This window comes from Vanessa cardui, chromosome 18, assembly GCF_905220365.1.
Source record: "Vanessa cardui chromosome 18, ilVanCard2.1, whole genome shotgun sequence".
Taxonomy (NCBI): Eukaryota; Metazoa; Arthropoda; class Insecta; order Lepidoptera; family Nymphalidae; genus Vanessa; species Vanessa cardui.
Window position 1 is genome coordinate 5,293,084 of NC_061140.1, and position 23,372 is coordinate 5,316,455.

The 23,372-nt window shown below is 31.9% G+C and overlaps 1 protein-coding gene across 3 annotated transcripts in view; it reads right to left on the reverse strand.

Annotated features, from left to right (window-relative positions):
- Nucleotides 1-13,713: 13,713 nt before the first annotated feature.
- The window catches only part of LOC124537219 (membralin), a 105,890-nt gene continuing 96,231 nt past the window's right edge, over nucleotides 13,714-23,372 (reverse strand). For all 3 annotated transcript variants that reach the window (XM_047113976.1, XM_047113977.1, XM_047113978.1), the window contains exons 10-11: nucleotides 20,568-20,667; nucleotides 13,714-15,065 (exon numbers count right to left, since the gene is read on the reverse strand). In XM_047113976.1, the coding sequence (XP_046969932.1) occupies nucleotides 14,322-15,065; nucleotides 20,568-20,667 (844 nt within the window). In that variant the 3' untranslated portion in view covers nucleotides 13,714-14,321. The remainder of the gene's footprint in view (nucleotides 15,066-20,567; nucleotides 20,668-23,372) is intronic.

The window sequence follows — 23,372 nt, forward strand, 5'->3', positions numbered from 1 at the left end:
TTTATTTCACAAAAACTTTTATATATAGTAAGTACATTTTGTTATTAACTTTTTTCTTGAATATCTTAAAATGTTTTTGTATATTCCTATGAAAAGCAATATTGAGAACGGTCCATCGTAAACTTCTATCACCTAACGGATAAACAATGAATATTAAATCCAAAACGTTACTATAAGTAAATATAAGGTAATTTTTACATAACCTCAAACCTTAATGTGACAGGGCAGGGCATTCAAAATTATTAATATGTTTTTGACAAAAGAGGTTTTATTCTGTCGTTCTTGTTAATTTACATGTTCTTTTTTTGAATTCATCATGTGTACAATCAATGTAACCCACTAAACCATGTAGGTCATCTCGAAACTAAATCTTTCAGAAAACTGGAGGCAAAGCCATGAGACATTCTTTTGAAAATTATTTAATTTACTTAATTAAATGGACTGAAATTTGTATAGTATTTGTACTTAAATTATGGTCATAGAATAACACAGATTAAACACTCTTATAAATTGGAAAAAAATAATGGTTTACCAACAAAGTGTTACTTTAAATTTGGAATTAGTTTTTAAAGCAAACCAAAGTCAGCGTTATATTGCCACCAAAGTAATTTCATTACAAAACGAATACAGTCTGTCCATAATTCATAACCGAACACGTATTTGGTTTATTATACGACGAAATTGAGAAGGTTTATAAAACCATTCGTTGTTGTATTCGTCTACTTAGTATTCATTCGGAAGCTGACGGGGCGGACATATTTTAAATTTATTACACCTACCATCGCCGTTGCGATGCGAAGTTGCACATCTCTAATATGCAGGGATGCTTTACACGAACTTCATATCCGGTAATAATGGTGTAATGCCTTTATATTTATATGTAAAGTAGGACGATTGATATAAAGCTGACACGTGTAAGTTTATTAATGGTTTTGTTATTTAAATAATAGCCCGATTGTATTACAAGGTGGTACAATACACTGATATTAAAAGGTGATGATACTAATGTACAGGTGATATGGCTTTGTTTGCCAACTTAGCATACATTTAGTTACACTACTAAAGGGCTGGTAAACCATTGTGATAAGAAGTACAAGGGCTGCATAACATTTTTTAAGTATTGGAAAATATATTTATATATTTTCTTATTCAATTAGGCCTTTATAATATCCTTTGAAATTTTATAGAATTATTTCAAATGCAAAGACTACTATAGCTAGTTGAACTAAGAAGAAGTTTAGTAATTACTTTAATATTAATTTTTCATATATCTCGCCTAAAAATGAACAAATACTTAACTCTTTTTTTGTCGTCTATATAAAAATATTATGATATTGTGTTGAACAAAAAAAATCTTGTGCCAATTTTTGTGCCTATTAATAAAAAAATCCTGTTTTAACCAACTTATAAAAAACGAGGTTATCAGTTCGATGTGTACGTATGTAAAATTGTTAGAATTTAATTATATTTGAGTATGATGATCCATTTGACTTTCCATCTCGTGGGCTTGATTTTTGCGTGGTAAGTGTATGTTTGTCCACGAATTTCTCCAAAACTAAAAGTCGTATTGAGATGATCATTTGTAATCTAAGTACTTACTTCAACTTAGGAAATAGTGATAGTTTTATCAATCTGTCTTTTCATCTTTAGTTTACTAGCTGTTTCTTATTTTGTAGTCGGTTTAACTTTTTTATAAATTATGTATTTATAAACAAGATTTACATTTATTTATATTATTAATTAAAAATAACCGATGTAAGTCAAGTTAATCTAATCGAGAAAGTTGCATTGTCACGCCGAAGATGTCTTGCTTAATGAATGTTGATGGAATCAATTTCGCCATAATGAAATGAGTAAACACTGACCCCCAATAATATCGGGATATCGATGGTCGTGTTGGCACAAGAAATTTGCCGAGCAATATCGAGGGAATCCCTCGGAGGGTATCGCCAATTTAAGGGCAAATCGAGGAAGATAATTATGTTTGAAGTTAGTTATTGAGGAGAGTCAACACGCAACGAGATTAGCCTGTCGGACGACGCGCGCTCTACATATTAAGTTATACTAACAATACAGATTGAGGAAATTAGACGAAAATTACAGGAACATCTTTATATTAACAATAACTTTGCGTTTTATTATTTACATAATGCATTTTTGCCATTTCATTCATTAACGATTCATTTACTAAGTTTTTAATTAAGTTCGTATTTAAAATGTATTTATTATATCATAGAATGTATCTTCTATGATATTATTTTTATTAAAAATCCAAAGCGAAAATATAAATTAATATATATACGAAAAACATATTATTGCCATTACCTATGCCGAGCTTTTCCAGAGTTATTAAAATCTATCAATACAAATAATTCGCAATTATTTTAATAAACAAAAGAAGTTAATAAATTCTTGACAAATATAACGTGTCTAAACTTCAACTATATATTATATCAAGTCCCTTTAGAAACTATATTCTTAAAGCCAAACTTAAAAAAGAAATACCTGCGTATATCAAAGAACTAAAATCAGAAGAAGCAAACATATGCATCCGGTAATGAGAACGCAATTTCCAATCGTGTCTTGTGATGCTGATACGAGCTCGTATTTTCAACAGCATATCAGTAAGTTGATAGACTGAAGCCGTAGTTCATGTGATAGGTAATTGCCAACTCCCTCGGGCGCGTGTTCTTAGAAAATCAACACTAGTTTAATTAACGAATTCATTTATGGTCTGGGAATTATGTCGATTAAACCTTTGATATGTCAATGATACGTGTTTCGACACATGTGTAACTTAAATCGAATACGTTTCGGTTAATGAGGCAACACCGTCGACTTAGATAAATACGCCTCATTGAATTTTATGTTAATTACGTATAGAATTATTATCGTATGTTCAAATAACAGATTAAAATTGAGTAACAGTTCCCAAGTAAGTTTGAACAAGTATTTTTTTAGTCTCTGGTATAAGTTGTGTACACTGACTCATCTTTTAAATATACTTATGATACAAAGTATAAATACTTTCTCAGCTAATAAGACGGCAGTCTCATAGTTACTACCCAGGTAATTACTAAACGTTAAAATGAAAGCACAACTCTTCTGTAGTAAAGCAATCATTTACAGAAGCGGTTGTAAGTCAGACGACTATAATCTAACTATAAGTAACTTCAAATTGTTTTATTACAAAGTCATAATACCTCTCAAAGATTCTATTTAACTTATCGACTACACAAAGATGTCTGCCAAGAAATGAACTGGCAGCAAAAATGCATAATGTTCGTAGCACCAAAGGGCTTGGGCGCAGGTGGCGTCTGGCGCGTGACAGATAATTAAAATGCTAATGAGAGGAGCGACCGCTTAAACTGTCCTATCTGTTCGTAAAATAGAAACTAAAATTCATAAGCCGGCTCGAGGTCGCGGTTCGGAGGAAACATGATGACGTCACAGCGAACTGCGGCTGATCAGGGAGCTAATTTATATACAGCCTGATTTTAGTTCAAGTTTTGCTGACAAATAAAGTACAATACTGAAAAGAAAATGTGTTTCAAGATATTTATTTTCTCAAAAAGACTTACAAAGAAATCAGAGAGAGAAACACATCGCAACTCGTTTGACTACAAATATTAAGATTTAACCTTAACATATTAACAGGAGAATTAAAATAAGAAACTTATAAACTGTAAGTATGTTATGACACGAAAGGTTAAAATAGCTATTGACTTCCACGCAGGATATATTAATTTAAATAATTGTATTAACTAACATGACTTCATATTTCTTAAATGTTGAAAAAGAGTAACTACTGAGTTTTTTGTCGGTTCTTCTCGGTAGAATCTACTTTCCGAACCGGTGGTAGCTTCACTTAATTGTTAATTGACGATTCAAAAGTGCTTGTAAAAGCCCACTTGAATAAAGTTTATTTTGATTTTGATGATACTGCGGCTGATTAGGGAGCTGATTGAACTGTAGCCTCTTAGTTCAAATTATGCTGAATTTAATTTTTTTAAATGGTATTTTATTTTGTCTAAATGTTAAAAAAAACTTACTATGAAAAAAACTTACTATCTTAACTATACTAATATTAATACTTAGTTTTCACGGCTAAGCAATCAAATTTGGTTTATAGCAAACTTAATTCATTAGGAATGGCATACGTTTTATTCGTAAAATATATGTTACATCTCTAGTATGCGGGCGAAGCCGCGGGAAAACTATTTAAGAATAAATTAATAGATATTAATGACGGAATGAGACCTTCGTGTATTATTTCAATATAACGAAATATGTTCATATTCAAATTCAATTTTTTCTGCAAAGTATAAAAACACAATAAAAAAATCATCCGACGCGAAACTCTAAAACTTTAAAACTGCACGCAAGATAATACTTATTAAAAAATACGTTTTATAGAATAAACGTAATTAACAAAGAAGCGAATTGAAAACTTTGTGTCATTAATTTATTAAAAATAATCCTTGTTATCTTATAATATGCAAAGAAAGTAAAGCAAAACACTGAACCTGCAGGTCGGTCATTAAAATGCTAATAGACTTTAAGATGTTCTAAGTAACTAATACTTACTAAGATTCTATTCACAATTTTTAGCGATCAACATAATATTCATTTTCAATTATGATTAGTTCCAACAGAAAAATCCAAGGAATGTCTAAACACATTCGTTTTAGGTAAAAATCTTTCACGTACAATCACATACATAAATTAAATATGACATGATTTTTTTTACGATACTTACATTTATTTAAAATGGGACGAGCACAGTCTTGTGAACAACACATTCGTAGAAATACGAGCTCCATCAAATAAAAATAAAAAAAATGATGAATATCCCGTTTTAAATAACTGTAATAATAATACGAACCATTTGATTTAAAATCTTAAGTGAAAGGTTGTCTGATCTTTAAATAAAAACACAACAATTTATACTGACGAAACTCAGATTGTACCACCATGGGTCTATACTGAACTGAGATCAAAAGCCATATTTAAACACGTATAATTTATAAAAGAATTGAGAACCACATACCTTTATTGAATTCAGCTCAAAGAAACAAACATAACTTATAAAGTTCTTCAGCTATTTAAATTTCATAACGCTCTGAGAAAAACCTATAATAGAATATAAGTTTCCATTAGTTCGTTATCTCGGCTGCTTTGTTCCATGTCGAGATTGGCAGTTCGATTATCCCCAGTCTTGTAAAGAGATATATAAAAATTAGTCAGTTATGTCGTAGACTACTTAAGCGCCCCGCGGGGAGCGCCGTAGCTTAGGAAAATTAAAACGTCTGAATTACGAGACTGCTGTACGCTCAAGAAAAATGATCACTGCTCAGTATCGCCACCGAAATTAAATTATAAAAGCGTATCCTCTAATGAAAAACTAAGCGTGTATATAGTGTTCTTAATTTAAAACTTTGCTTGTGAAAAATATTACTATGGACTGTGATTTTTTTTTTAATATTGCGTAGTATTCGTAGTAGCATGAAATATGTATTACGATGTTTATACGGAACTTTAAAAACTCATTTTAAGAAAAAACTTATTTTATAAAATAAAAATTTGAATGGAATATTTCGAGAATAAAATTGATTGATATCAATCGAGCACTCGTAATCTCAATCGATATTGGGAATTAGTCAAATAGTCGATTTTGACACACTCAACTAAGCACTAGGGCAACAACGGATATCAAGTCATATGAGTCCCAGTATTACTCGATAGAGGCAATAGCCACATGTAATGAAATTTTACAAATTAAAACAGTCCTGGTCAAAACGTTAAAGTCTTCTTTATTATTTTTAAGTCCTCCGAATGCTCCCTCGTTTGAAAGTTTCACCTTACCCTCGGCTGCGGGATGAAAGTTAATTTCTTTTGGTGTATTTTAAAATTAATATTGCTTTGTGCGACCGCACGCCTCGGGAAGAATTGTGAGCGGCCAAACGGCGTAGCTTTTACTTATTACACGGCGTAAAAATAGCGAGAACTCTTTGAACATTTTAATGTTCCCCAACAATTACTGGATGAACTTGCAATATGAAATTTATAAATAAAGCAAGAAGCATTTAACGGCGCTAAAAGCTACGTAACTTTAAAAAGCCATGAAAGCAAGCTGTTACATTGAAATCTAAAATAAAACTAAACATTTTTTTGCTCTATTTTTATTAATGATGAAACGTACGAATATTGTCATGACAATACAATGCATCACGCGATATTCGGTTATTGTTTTCAACAAAAAAATCATGACTATTTTGAACATGTAAAAGAATTTATGTGATTTAACGTATGTACTTTTGAATTTTCACTGTAGTTTGAAATTTATTAAACGTAATATCTTCTGTTAAAACGTTAATAACAGTTAGTTATACTTAAGTAATAATTATTTTAAACTTATTACCTAAATTTTTATGTCAAAACAGTATAGGTATATCTTCCATAAATTGTGTAAGCGTATATAGAATTTATTTATTTTAGAGAACCATACACCGTTATTCAAAACAATACATACATCAGCTAATTTCCTGATAATAATTACACAATTTGATTTCAACAACAGCCTGTAAATTTCCACTGCTGGGCTAAAGGCCTCCTCTCCCTTTGAGGAGAAGGTTTGGAACATATTCCACCACGCTGTTCCAATGCGGGTTGATAGAATACACATGTGGCAGAATTTCAATGAAATTTGTCACATGCAGGTTTCCTCACGATGTTTTCCTTCACCGCTGAGCACGAGATGAATTATAATGACAAATTAAGCACATGAATCAGCGGTGCTTGCCTGGGTTTGAACCCGCAATCATCGGTTAAGATGCACGCGTTCTAACCACTGGGCCATCTCGATTCTCAATTTTATTTATGTAGCCCATATTAAATTATTAAATAAGATAATAAATCTCGTTATGTAAGTCGTAATTTGTCAAATAAATAAAAACATTAGGAGTCCAATAAACATATAAGTTATATAATTAATAAATGTTTATTAAGAAGTTGTGTGGCTAGGCGACGTCCAGTTTCCAACAGGTGGCCGCTTAGCCAGACTGTTTACCATCTAATTGTAGTTCATATTTATGGGTCTTTTTGTTCCAGTCCGTGCGCTGCGCTCGCGTTAAATCTTTTTACTCTGACCTCTTCTTTGCTGTTTAATTCAACGAGGAGCATTTCATTTGCACTGTTTCAAACTTTTATGTTTCTCGTTTTATGTGACATTTTTTGTTCCATATAATTTATAGTTTTGCATCTATTTGTTTTGTCTCTGCGAAGTCGCATTAGAAATTAAAGTTTGAGCTTTATTTTTTTTTTAGTACAGTATTTTGCTATGATTTTATTTATGATATAAAATAATATTTTTTCTAGAATAGCAAGTACTTAATTCGAAGATTAAATTATAACGTAAATAAGTAAATACTTAAGCAGTGTAGAGAAAATAGTGTTATAACATTATACTAATCTGTGCAGGTTTCACAAAGCGGGCCGACTTCAAAGAGGCGAGGAGAGGATCAAAGGCGAGATAGCAGAGGTCGGATAAAATCCACCGTTTGATTGTCGGTTCGAGATCGTCCCACGACAGCGAGGTGGCGAACCGTCTTAGATTGTTTGAAAACGTATCCTTTTCACTGTTAGATATAGAGATAAGATTATACAACATAAATATATTTTGAAAGATATTTTTTTTAGTAAATCCTCTTTTAGATTAAAATCTGTATAAAATATACAAAAGAGTTTTGTTATCTAAATCAATTCCCATACATTGCAAAACGAAATAATCCAGAGTAGATTTGAGTAAAGCAGCGGCTAAATGAAACGTGACAAACATCGACAAAGCTCACTACAACACGATGGACTCACGGTTAATCTCGACAATCAGCGTGTGTCTGTTTCGTTTCAGTTAAATCCGATGCAGCCCGGTCCGGATGTCCGTACGACCGGATTACCGGCCTATCCGGATGTGCCGATGAGAGTGATCGTGCCGCGGCAAACAGCCCAGCGATTAGTTCCGCTGCCCTCCTTGCGACGAGTACTATCCGGGAATGACACGGATAAATTGAAAATAGATAAGGACATTGTGTCCTAATTTCCTTTATTGGTTTTTAGATTTCATTTTATTTAGACATAACCGAATGAAATATTCGTAATGATGTAATACATTGCTTATATAATTAACAACATAGTAACAGCGTCGAAATAACTTTCAAAAACTTTTGAAAGTAATATTTTGTTAATTTATATAAAACGTGTACAATATGTACAGTGTTCTTATGTAATACATTTTGCTGAGTTTTTTCTGGCCAATGCTTCTCTAGGTCGGAGCTGTTTCAGTTCGAACCAGTTGTAGTGTTGACGATCCAAAAAAAGTTTTGTGATTTTTTGGTTGAAAGATATTTTCATTTGAATTAGGTTAACTAATAAAGATTTTTTTTTAACCCAACATACATGCAATATACATTACCTATTAATATATTTGTTAAAAAAATCATTACTTTAAATTTAATCTTAAGTATAATTATTTTTATTTTAACAGTAGATTATATCATTGAGATAATTCATTTAACAATAAATTAATGACATCAATTTTAAAAAAAAGTGTTTATATCAAAGCGTCACACAAGAAGTGTCATCAGGCAAAGAAGACACAACAATAAACAACATCAACAAAGAAAAGATTCTCTAACTTGGAGGTCACGCGTATTCTTGGGGAATTAACACACATTACGAGATGTTATTGCTTGAGAATACACGTAGCTGACAAGGAGAATTACATCATACCCAGAAGGAACATTGGGACCATCATCAAGTACGGAGAAGATTTACTATACAGAAGAATCTGATTCATTAAATATTTATAATGTTCAAATGATTGTATATAAAGCGTGAGATGATAAATGACTCTTGATTATGCTACAGTCAACGTGCTTAAGTCAATTTCACATTTGTGTTTGGAGCGAAAACCTCTTAAAATTTAACGTAATTTAAAGAAGACAAAATATGTTATAACAAAAAAGACTATCTAAACCACAGTAAAGCGTGCCTATTACAGAGTTATTTTCTTCTCATTATTATGAAAGTATATTAGGTGCTAGAACCTGTTTTATTGTAACTCAGCATTATTCATTACATAGACTAAATCTGCTATCATGCGAACGCTACATAATCAATTGAGAGCGTTTCAAATTTGGTAACCAATGCGGTTTCCTATGTTCTCTATTATTTTTCAAGCTGTAAAAAGGGTTTTGATCTTCAGGCCGTCATTCAGACATCATCAAATAATTTATTATAATTATACAACACAGATAGTATTATATAATAACATAGATAGATATTTTAAATATTTTTGTTTAACGTGCTGCAATATCCAATTAAGACAACGTCTTGTAATGATATGTATACAGTTTTGCATTATAAATAAATTAATTAATTAAGTGAACTATAAAGCGCTGTAACGCTAACAACATTTCGACTTGGCTAAATTTATTTGTATTATTCTAAATTCTTATTTGTATCTGAATGAGTTATTAAATAAATGAGAGAGCTTTTTTTACTTTTTTTTTTAATATAACAATTTAAAGGAAGGCAACCTTATTCTTGTTAAAGTCGGTTTAAAATTCAATCAATTTGTGCTCTACGAGGTTTTCACTTTAAGACTGCGTTGTAGAAATGTAATTTATTGTCCGTTATGTATTGTAGTCTTTATCAAACAGGGACCTTTGACTTATATTGTGATATACATGTCCTTATTATCTTATTTTTTACGGAACACGCAAACTAGTAATCTTTGATAATTTGGTATATTTTTGTAATTATGCAAAAAAAATTTATTTCCTTACAGATGGAGTCTGCTGGACTTAATTAATGTCCATAACATGATGTCATACTTATAATAAAAGTTATACATATATCACAGACAAAAATCAGTTTTGTATGCACATATTATATAAGCAACTTCTAAATTATTGTTAAATTGAAAAAGATATAAATTGTTTTTTAGTTTAATATGCTTTAATAATTGTTTTATTTAGATTTGTCTCACAAAATATTAAGCAAACATTTAATTGATTATTTTGTAATTACTATACCAATAAACGTAAATGGCAATATATGACTTGTTTTAATGTTATAATGACATATTTTTAAACCCCAGTACTAAATAGAATATTATATTATAGTTTGTGAAACTGCTGAACAAGGCAAAGGGTTTAAAGCCCCATCAATTTTACATTGTTTTATTTCATCTATATATATACTATACGAGCTATAGGCGCGCAATCATGAGAAAACTATTAAACATATCGATATGATATTATAACCAATAGAAGTGAAATCGAAAGCAGATCGTTGGAAATTATTCCATTTTTGAATTATGTTCATACTTCCTCCTTTTCTGATTAATATCCATGCAACGTGTCAGGTAGGACGAGTAGCACAGCATCATTCCCAAAAACAGTATCATATGTATAAAGTAGTAGTAGATTCAACATGATTGATTGAGTGGTAGGCCTTTGTGCTAGCCCGTCTGGGTAGGTACCACCCACTCATCAGTTATTCTTCCGCCAAATAACAGTACTCAGTATTTTTGTATTCCGGTTTGAAGGGTGAGTGAGCCAGTGTAACTACAGACACAAGGGACATAACATCTTAGTTCCCAAGGTTGGTGGCACATTGACGATGTAAAGAATAGTTAATATTTCTTACAGCGTCATTGTCTATGGGTGATGGTGACCACTTACCATCAGGTGACCGATAGGCTCGTCCGCCTATACCATAAAAAAAAATTAATTTACGCCTAATGAAGACTTCTTAAGCATATATTTTATGCCTGTTATGAAAATGTAACAGCTCTCAACTTAGGCTTTTATTAAAAGTTCTAGCATAAATTTTAACGATAAGGAATCAAAATATAAGAATGATATCCACTCATTTCTACATAGTAGTAAAATATGTATACTGCAATACATTACATCAAACTCGGACATTCAATCTGATTCTGCAATAAATTCAAAGATAGCAACATTGTATATTTTCTATTCTAGAATTTAGAATTAAATAAAAGACACAATGAAATAAATTAAAGTTTACGTATGATTAAATGACTACAACTAAGTGTTTATTTAAATCCCGTCTGAATGAACTAATAGCAAGTCAATTTAATTTTTATAAAACCATATACTCGTATAAATAGAAAGAAACAAAGATATACAGAAATAAAGAGATTGAGAGAAAGAGAGGTAAAAGTCGCCTGGAAGAGCCTAACGCTTTTTCCTTAATTGATGATTTCTGCTAGGTCCAAAAATTAAATGCGTTTTAATAACTTTTTAAATACATTAAATCTAATGAACATAACATTATACGATCTTTGTTTCTTTTTGACATTTGTATTTAATACATTAAATGGCTATCGGTTACACAGGAGAAGTCGTCGGATTCACTGCATTCCGCTTCCCACCGTCCTAGTTGTAGGTCTGCATATGCTGCGTTTTCTATTTCTTCGTCGCCACTCGAGAACTTTCCGGATTCAACTGTCATGGGTTCTATGGACTATTTATAGTTAATTATGTCATCTTGATTTAATTTTTTTCTTTTATGAACTTAGTTCATACAAACTTTATGTTCTTTACAAACTTAAATAAATAATTGATGATTACAAGCTACGAAGTTCCCAAAAGTGTTCTTAATTGATTTTTACCTTAAGACCAGAAATAAAGAATTTAATTTATAAGCTGTCTTTTATTACACAAAACCTTATGTCAATTTTAAAACGAAAGATAGTTAAACTTTATAATTTAAAATATATCAATCATATAAGTTTGTAATAGAAATACATTGAAACAAGCATCGGTGTTATGACTAAAACATTATTAGTAATAAAAAAGTATCTAAGAATGGGCCTCAAAAATAAAATAGTTTTTTTTATAATTATTATCAACATTAAGAAACTGACACAAACGATAATATTATTCATCTTATTTACCTTACTCGATTATAATTTTGATAATTAGTCAAAAACAATGACTTCATAATTACAAATTGAACTTCTAAATTTGAATGAATGATGCTTCGGTTACGAGATTGATAAGACGAATCAGAGGTTAATTTGAATTGCTTAACATAAATATTTTTCTATTATCTAGAAGGAAATAATTAGCAAATTTTATAGTGTCAGGAATATTCTTATCACAATATGTATGTATCAGCACATTATTGTATCTTGAATTGCTGTGATATTGTGATATATTGTACACCCCCTTCAAATGCGTAGCCTATATTCGTCCTTGGGATTAAAGCTTGCTACTAACAAAATTTTATCAAAACCGTTACACCGGTTTAGCCATGAAATCATAACAAACAAATTGAGTTACTTCTACGTTTAAAATATTACTACAGGACATATTATTTATTAATCAAAATCTACAAAATCCGGTTAGTAGTGTAAATTTTTCAAAATCGTTAATTAATTTATCTTCAAAATCTACCTCATAACTTTTTCAGAATTTTAGTTTTTCCTAGTAAATTTTGCTACACCTACACACGCCTACGGAAATTTACAAATAGGGCTACGTCGACTGTGCTACGTCGTAGCGCTGTTAAATTAATTTGTTATCTCTTCCAGGAAAATTGAGCTCATTCGTTATGAGAGTTAGTCCAGTAAATGATACAGATATGGCTTGATGCTTATAGATCAGTTATTGCCTTAGCTATGGCACTTTTCAATATTTAATTTGTATAAGCATGTAGGCGAATTATTATATTTATTTAGTTTATTTTCACATTTCACTAATACATACATACACATTATAATTTGTATTAAAAAATAAAATATATATAAATAATTAATTCACAAGCATACTCGGGCGAAACCCGTAGTATACGGCGTTCGGATATTATTCTCCGACTACCGACTACTGCGGAACAAAAGTCACATACTTAGTCGGCTTTAACGTTCGATGCGATTTGCTTTGTTTCTCATCACTTTATACTTCGAGTTCCTAAGTTTTTGTGTTGTGCTATATTTCTATGTGTGACTGTCTATATTCTATTCTGTCTATCTTCTATTGACCTTTTGAACTTTCTTGTGTGTTTTGTGAACTGTGACTAATATACGTGTACTGGACTGTTAGCGTGAGTACTTTTATTTCCACTTTATAAGTACGTGTTTACGCACATTACCACAAGCATAATCTAAAGTTATGATACTAGAATTAGAAAGCCTTGAAAATTGAAACTTTATTTTTTTATACGATTTCTTTCATTTAATATGGACAATATAATATGTTAAATAATGTCACGTTTAAAAACAAATCAAATTATTATTGGCAATATTCCAAAACACAAAAATATATTAATATTTAGGTTTAACCATACTTTTTTAATCATAATTATAATATAAATTGATTCACTCGTAGTACATTTTTATAATTGTATGCAACATATTTTGAAATTGGAAAATCAAATAATTTGCATGCCAAGAATCGACCACGAACATTGTCTTGTATATTTGTATGTATTGTTTTTATTTAATATTTAAAACACTATATTTTTAAATATTGTGCATCTACGCAATTGCTTTGTGGTAATGTATCAAATATTTTGAGGCCCAGTTTAAGATAATTTAATATGGGGACTTGGTAGAGTATGTCATGAATGAAAGGAGCTAATGAACAAGTAGAGCATTTGGAATGAAATAAATAACTACGAGAATATAAATAGAAAATATTTATTCAAACTATAATAACAAATCCAAGGATGTGGCCCGATGTCGCATAAAATTTCTTAGAATATTAAAATGTAAGATATAAAGGGAATATACATTTATTATTTATATAATAAATAATACACGTTATTGAAACAAAATATTTATTGCAATAAACTAAATCACTGAATGAAAAGAATACGCCGACTTCCAGCACCTCTCCAACGCATATTCGATGTAACAAAAACTCGATACAACACAATAATATCCTAATAAATATTTATCGACATAAAGGTATTTACACTCGCTGTAACGCCAGCCAAGACTTACAACTACAATCACCGATGCATATGAGAACTTACCCACAATGTCCGCCTAAAAACTCAACGCAGACGCGATACCGCCTACGTCGTCTATAACACATCTCTCATTCTCGTCTATCACGTCTAAGTATCCTCAAGCCTAAATTAAAAAGTACCTTTTGAAATAAGTACCATCTACTTTACAATAGTTGATAAATCTATATTTACGGCCATGACTTTGAATATTTTAAACCTAAGTGAAATATAAACTGAATGTTTTATCGAAAGCGTAGAGGTACACAGTTTGAACGTTACTAGTCTAAATCGTCAGCCTCGGGGGACGCTCTGGGAGCCAGTGTGGTCGCGGTTGTCGCTGTGCTGGAAACAGGAGGGGGGTCGTCTTCGTTTATCTCCATGGCCTCTCTTCGTCTACGATCTAAAGTTAAGCTCTCAACTTTAGAGTTATTTTTATGCACGATGTCGTCGTTGGCTCCACTTGGAACACACTTTACGTCATTATCAAGCGTTCCAGCAGCCGAGCTGCTGCTGTGCATCGTCTTAATGTCGTCATTCGACTTCTTTCTTTTGATTTCTTCGATTTTCATAGTCTTTTCCTCTACCGGCTTTACTGTGGTAGTCTTTTCTGTATTTGTAAGAACTTCTGTTACTGGAGCTGCCACAGCGCTCTCTTCACTTGAATTTCCTGTAGTTGTAATAGTGTCGCTAGCTGTTGTATCTGTTGAAGTACTTCGCGATGATATCACGTCTCCGGTATGAGTGGTATTTGTTTGCACAGTCGATACAGAAGGTGACGTTTGTGTCGTAGATTGAACTGTATTCTGAACGGTTTGCGTTGTCGACTGAGTAGTAGGCGGTGTTGCCTGGGTCCCAGTACCGGGAGCATCGTGGTAGGCGGCACCACTAGCTAAAGCGGCTATGCCCGCTAAGCCCATCATGCCACCCATGCCATGATGTGTCCGTAACAGAAGCTGTTGTAACTGAGCCTGCTGTAGTATGACTGGAAGCTCGTAGTGGTGGAAGAAGTATAACATTGAGTGCTGTAACAATGAAAATGTGTATATTATTATTCAAAGTATCGAAAATATTAACGTATTAGCAGTGACATTTATCTGAATGTATAATATTTATGGAATACTGAATACGCGGAAAAACAAATCAATTTACGGTAAAGAGAAAAGCCGAGACAGAGCCGGGTGCGAGGATCCGGCTCTGTAGATACTACAGATATTTGTGGCGCATTATGAGACACGTCTGTCGAAGCAAACTCCCTTAGACAAATAAATGAGCGACTCGTGACACTGTCACGAATGGTCCCTGCGTTATTTATTTATTTCTGGGTCAAAGTACACTCCCCTCGCGACACCCAACGTAAGTTTTAATTAAGAAACTTGTGACCGCTCCGACTCAACTTTTATTTGAAATTATATTTTCTCAATCCAACGTTAACATTTTTTTTTAAAGTTACGCCTGATTGTAACAGATTATTATTGAGAATTTAAGACACCTTGAAAATTTACGTTTTCGAAGTAAGTATAAAACTTGTTTGAGTAATTCAATTATTATTTATTAAACAAATATATACATATATTTTTCTTATCTTTCGTCTTAGCATCAAGTATTTACAGACAGACGAATTTATGGCTAACAAATATAATATAAAAGGGACGTGATATGTAGACATTGGCTGATCCAGAGGACGCGGAATTAGGATGCGACGCGTCCCTAATTAACATGGACTATGGAATCAGCTCGATGATCATCACCAGGGCAAATATAAAAAAGGATCAAACGTTTGAACGTTATTTAATGGAGAGAGATGGTGCCCTTTTATGCGTCCATTAAAACCGCTTTGAGATTTACCTCAACCCTATTTGAAAGGTACGTGAATAAAAAACGATGTCTCTTTATCAATTTTCAGATCATTTGTAACAGATTATGTCGGCTTTTGGTAATATCTAAGCTTATATCGCTATACATAAACGTTATAAAGAGTTTGTAATAGATTTACATAACGTCGCCGTTCCCGTGAGCATATAATATGTCTGTAAATACGTCACAGGTTGTTGAGTGCGAGGGCGTAACCCTCCACAACTGTAATTATAGGACACTTAGAAACAAAGACTACAGACAGCTCGAGAGACGACTAAACTTTTCAAAAAGAGGCCAGACCTCTTTGTGATCGTAAATTTTTCCCGCAAAATAGTCTTAAACTCTTTACGGGCGGCGCGTTGATTATGCCAAGACGGTAGAAAATTCTGACGAAAATGAAGTTATTTTGATTTAAAATGCAAAGAAAAAACAAATGAACGACAACGCGCTGAGCTTTTCACCGACGAGAGATATTCCTCCGAAAAAAATTCCTTTTCATTTAACTAATCCTGACGTAGACAAAGAGACTGTTTACGAATTATACAAGAAAATATAAAATTGTGAGAATCTCGAAGTGCTTTATTAAAAGATATCGTTTATATTTTAAGGAAATAATTATAATATATTATTTAGCTATTTAAACACATATCGAATATATCGTTATTAAGTATATTTAATTTTATCATATATATTATATATAAAAAATACTGCACAAGACAATTTATTTAATTTGGAGGCTTAATTAACATTCGTAACTTATAAACTTTACGTCAGCATAATCTTAAACGTAATATAATATTCTGATAGATCGCTTTGAGCGTGATTGTGTACGTAAATTTTATGAGGAAGTATTAGTTAAGGGCACACCGCAGTTTGTGTAACTAAGTGTAAACTACGATTAGCAAGATATCTCGAAGATTACGCCACTCTGCTGCGCTTTCATCACAACTGATCCTTGTTTATTTAGGACTTCCTTAAAATTAGCCAAACAATCCGTACAAGTCCTGCAATTATTATTACAAAGCGGTAAATATATATATTTTATATTAAATAAAAATATATATTGTTTATAATTTTATATCTCATAGTCGAGCGCAATCAATTAAGTTCAATATCTGACACATATTTTTCTATAAACATATTTTCATATAGGTTCGGTTGTTTCAGATATAAGGGCGTGCAGAAAAGATAAATTTCAGGCTTTACTTAAATAACGAAAGATTCAATGAAGTTATAAAATATGTATGCGGCTTATAAGAACTTAAATAGTGTCGGTATCAACTTATTCCGGTTTTAAAATGAACGTAGCGAGCCTCAAGCGTATGCTCGTCGCGTCGACGCCGGCGGGCGAGCATGAAATATGATTTTTATTAATAAGTTGACACGCTCGATGATTATAAGATAAGCCCCACTTTGCATTCCGTAGAGCCTTCCCGTTTTTCGACGTCGCCCGCCTGTAATCTGACAGAGCACGCCGTTCCCCTTTGCGGAACCTACAGCTAAATTTTAACAATATTTCCAATTATTCTTATAATAAAAATCAAGCTCTTTAAATAATTCTTATTACGGTTTAAGTTTTGTTTACATGAACATATTTTATTTTTATTTTTTGTATCTTGTTTATTAGTACCGGTAAGGTACTAAGTAGAAACTTTAAGTACATTTCATGAATAAATGGCGATTCTTTGTATCTATCTGCGACCGTCTCTTATTTTAAATATATATATATATAGATAGATAAGTAATATATAGATATATATATATAGATAAGTAATCCGAGTATCTTGTTAGCCTTGTGGGTAGATATATAAGGCCGAAAGATTTGAGCTCATCGTTTTTATTTAATTTTTTTTAGGGTTTTTAAAATATTTTATTATATTCACTACCTAGTTAGTTATTTCCTTGAGAAAGGCCATATCAAGTTAGATCAAATCGCTCGGGAAGACATTATTATTGTATGTTATTAGTATATCTAGGCTTGTACTTATTGCGAACTCGTTTGTCGGGTTCCAGCAATTGACCAATAACTCTCCGGTTTTGCACTTATTACCGCAACTGTAATACGACCGGTACGGCGTTTTCAAAATTAAAAAATTCTAAAATCACATCATAGGTTATTAGTATGGAAACCTTAAGTATGTCATAATTATAATCTACTGAATTTACATAGACTTTTAAAATTAATTAAAGTATTTACATATGTGAGTACAAAAACTACTATTTACTTAATAAGATATCTTTAAGAGACGAAAGACGAGTAATAAGAACGATAAATTTCCCTCAACGTTTTGCTAAAAATGTACATTGACGTACAATGTAAACAGTCAATATTATAATAGAGATCATATACGTTTTATTTTATAAGAATAAAGCGCGTCTTTGTTTATTTAAATAGCTTTCTAAACTGAATACAATATCTGTCAGCAGCCGACCGGGCGGGTCCGTGGCATGTTATTAGTTCCGCCCCGGAAATCGACTCCCGACTACTTCCCGACATGCAACGATGCCCACTTCCCCGTCTCAAATGTTTGTCCGCTTGTTTCTTTATACGATAATTGTTTCCTGCCTTTAACGATACAATGTCACTACATTGTCATGTCCTCAAATATGTCATATTCAACGAGTCTTGAATTTAATAATATGATGATTTGACGTATTATAAATAATTCCGTATTTAGGATGATTTTGATATTTGCACGCTAACACAAAATTATAATTAGTAGAAATTCAAGACTAAAAAAATTTTACTTTTCAAAAATTTATATCATTTCCAAGCCGTGAATAATTTAATGCGGAAATTTCAGCTTCAATTTGACGTCGACGTCACGTGGAAATTCGTAAGGTGACGGGCGTCAAGAGTGCTAAGTCATAATAACGTATGGGGACGTGATTTGTTGACAAATGCTCGGGGCCCACGCTCTGAGGATAAGAGGCTTTCTCCTTTAGTTTAAAAATAATAACCACGAGGCTCGCGAGCCGGATATACAGTACTTGTGTGCGTAAAATCTCAACTCGGTCCACGATCCCTCCGGCGCACCCCTGACCCGTCTCATTGTTGCCCTGTCAGCACTATCCTATTTATTTAATATTTCGTTGCGTCTTTGACAAATAAATATCCGGTTATTTTTATTTTTACTTATAAATAAAATTGTATAACTTTTCCCGATAGTCCGTCAATACGACTCCACCAATATCGATACATGTACTTATATTAAAATACAAATTTATTAAAAAACTTTATCAGCGAAATGTTAAACAAAGTCAACTCGGCTGTTAGTTTTGTGAAATGAGCGTAAATCAACGTTAACTGTGAAAAGCGGAATTATTTTGTTTTTATTGCTGTATTAATAACCGCATCCCGGTTTAAGAGCTAATATCGAGTTGTACAAACAGTTTGTCAAGCGGACAGTATGGCCCGCGGCATCTGACCGACATCAAAGTGGACTGCGTAAACACAGCACGACGCATGACGCGAGCGACGAGTTGTAATGAAACGCAATTGCGTTTTACAATCGCCTGTGATATTTTAAAGCAAATTATTTATATTTATATAAAATAAATATCGACAATTGTATCGACAATATTTATTTTGTTCTCTCCCAGTAAATTTGTATTAAGAACAATTTTATTTTGTTATAGATTTTTGGACATATGAGTAGATGTTATTATAATGACTGTCTTACACATACGTAGGAATAATGACATTACTAAGGGTATAGACTAATTACATAATATTTTAAAACTTTACACACTGAACCTGATAAAATGGAATAGAAGCTTAATATGGAACTTACAGCTAATTTGAAATGAGAACCCTACCAGGAAATTAATTTATATTTACATTCAACAGATATCATATGTTTATTCGTCAGATTCCAACAAAAAGTCTAAATCTCTCAAAATTATTAATATAATATAATCAATTATACTTATATGCGTAAGTTAAATTATATGGTTAAATAGAAGACTGATTTTTCACTAGTAACCCTTTGATTAATCATTTAGGATTCTATTGTATATTGATCCAAAGTATTTTTTTTCTTAAAGCAGATATTTGGTAGTTGGGCTTCGTGTCGTCTGAGTACGTACAGTCCACACATCATTTATTTTACAGGTAAATAGTGCTACCTAATATTTTTGTGATCCGGTTTGGAGGGTGAGTAAGCCTATGTAATTTCACGCACAAGTAACCTAACTTTTGAGTTCTTTAAGGATAGTGGTGCATTCAATATACAGTCTGTAAATTTTCCACTGGTGGGTTAAAGCTTCCTCTCCATTTGAGAAGAAGATTATGAGTATATTCCCCCCACACTACTCCTTTACGGGTTGGTTGATTCACATGTGGCAGAATTTAGTTGAAATTAGACACTTGCTGGTTTTGTTAAAATGTTTTCCTTCGCCCTCGAGCAAGAGATGAATTAAAAACACAAATTTTAATCACATGAAAATTCAGCGGTATTTGCCTGGGTTTGAACCCGCAATCATCGGTTAAAATGTACGCATTTTAACTACTGTTCCATCTCGGATCAGCGGTGCATTGGCGCGTTGTATATATTTGTTACAGAGCGCCAAAGTTTTAGTTTGAAGACTACTTATAGATTGTCTCACTGTGAGTACGCTTATCTAATATACATTTACATTAAAAATTAAAAAAATATATATATACTCACTTGAATAAACAGCCAAGACGTGACGAGAGCCAAGCTGCTGTACTGACCGTTGAATCGGTAATGATATGCGTAGAACGAGAAGTGGTACAAGTAGAAGAATCTGTGGACAATATCAATTCAACACATAAGAATAATTTTAAGAATACTTTATATACTTATATGCATTTCTTATGGCAGAGCTGTTATTCTTAAATTATAGTATCTCAACAATCGAAATTTCAGCCTTTTATAGTAGTGTTACGGTTTCTCAAGTGAGTGAACCAGTATTACAACGAAAGATTTGGTCATAAAAAAAATTAAAATATATTTTTTACAAACAGGATTTGTCTTTTAATATTATCTTCATGCTCTATAAGTACATCTACCACTATTTGCAGATATATTTATAGTGTAAACGTCGATGTAATATAGACCTACGTCTATACTAGTCGTTTTGTATTTTTTTCGTTAATTTTCATAATTATTAATTTATATCAAGATAAACGATATCAAAAATATATGTTTGTCTGAGCTTGTATCACTCGGTATTGTACTCAGTACTGTACAAACTTTAATAATTCATACCCTATAGGTGCAAAGCAAACAATTTACTTTTAATAGTTCAAATGCCTTATTCCTGGTTACAAAAACATTCAAATCTGTTTTAAATGTATTGAGTTATTCAAGAATACCGAACGTATAAATCTCAAATCAATAAAATATTTTTGTTAAATAATTCTATATTCATATCAAAAGCAAATAAAGCGGCAGCTATACGTTCTTATAATAAATAAGGACACACGAGACCAACGTCGAGATATCGAAGCAAGCTCGCCTTGTAACTGGAAGCAACAAGTAACTCGGGCCGCGGGGTGGACATGGGTGAACAGAAACAATACTTCGCGGACAAGAACATATAATACAGACTTTTCAACGTTAAAATTTTAAATTCGAAATAATAATCCATACGTATTATAAAATTGGAGTGTGTTATAACACTAAAATAAGCGCTTTTTACTAAAACATAAACAAAAAAAATATATTTTACAATTTTTGTCTGTTTGTTTGTTCCGGATAATCTTTGGAACGGCTGAATCAATTTTGACGGGACTTTCAGTGGTTACGCGGGTACAGGCTAATTAGGTACTACATTTTCGAATTAAGAATACAATAATTATATTGTAAATAAACAATAGTTAAATTGTGCTAAGTTTATAAGCCAAAACCGTCGTTTTGGGATATTAAATAGTATCAATAGAAACTAAAGAACCTTCTTTCTTTTTGATAACATATTTTATATTTAGCATTATGTAGTGCGATCTGTTATTATACACATAATAAACAATATATATTCGTTGCATTCATAAATATTGTATTTGTTATATTTGGTCTTTTTCCTATTTAATGTAGAATCATTTGATTAAATAGTGGGTATTCTAGAGGGGGATTCAAAAGAATCTTAGTACAACCTAGTTTGGGTTCCTGCCTCCCACATACAATTGTACTTATTATTAAGAAGCATTTAAACAGTTATGTCTATAATGCCAAAGGGAATAAGTACTACTATGTAAAAGAAATTTAAAAATCAACATGCGTTACATTCATTATGAATGCAATTTAATTCAAACATGTAATACATATAAGTATACGTATTCAAAACGAAATCCGATGTTCCTATTATCAAAGGAGCCTTGAGAGACTGATTAGTCTGAATGTTGTTATTAATTATTACAAGAGAATACAGTCGGGAAGACGATCTATCATGTTTATAATACTATTGTATGTATATACACGAATAACACATACAATTAATAGTCATAATCGTATAGATTAATTATATTTTAAAAGTTATGAATCGCTGTTTGTTTGACCTCACTTATATCAATTAGATGGCAAATAAAACAGATTTACTTAATGTTGTCTTAAATTTTCGCGATTATTACATATTTAAATAAAACTAGTTATAACGGATTTGAATTTTGTCTACCCGTGACCACGAACGCTGTAAAGTGCTCTAAACGTCGGGATGTCAAAAATAATTAATATACGCGATTCAAATCCGTTATAACTAGTTTTATTTAGATTTACTTATTTAAATTAAGGAGGTATTGGAGCTTTTTCCACAAAGTTTTTCCAGTATGGGTTGGTGAATACAGAATAGATTCGGAAGGTGACTCTCATCATATAAGAAAATACTCGATATAATAATTTCGAAGCATAAAATAGTTTGTCTTTTGTCCGACAAAAGTTGTGCCTTAAACATAATTACATAAGATTATATATAAATAAATGATATTTATATTATAAGAATCTCTAAATAGAACGAAGTATACATTCTCGACAAGAGAGCATCGCTTCTCACGAGCGTCGCGAGGCCAATTCGCACATTCCACGGTTCAACCATTAGCTTCGTTATCTCCTTATTTCGGTGTATAAATTCCGAATGTACGAGGCGACAAGCCCCTGAAAAGGGGAAACATCACCTCGTTATCTGAAAAGGTTGCAATTTTATTTGAAATCGATATTCACTGAGATACAACATTTCTCTTGTCGATGCGAGTGTAAAGGGATGCTCTTTTGTGACGAGCTCTTTGTCGGTAGGCGAGTCCTTACGTTTATTGTGTGGGTGTGATTTCTTTACAGAATTTCGATGCCAATTAGACGTGAAATGTTATATTACGCATTTTATTTATCAATATTCATAGCTTAGTACCAATTGACTTTTGTGTCACCTCATAATCATTTGAAATTTTAAATATATTCCTTAGCAATTTATTTGTACTTTTATCAATCCATACATTTGAAGTATGAGTAGGAATATTTATT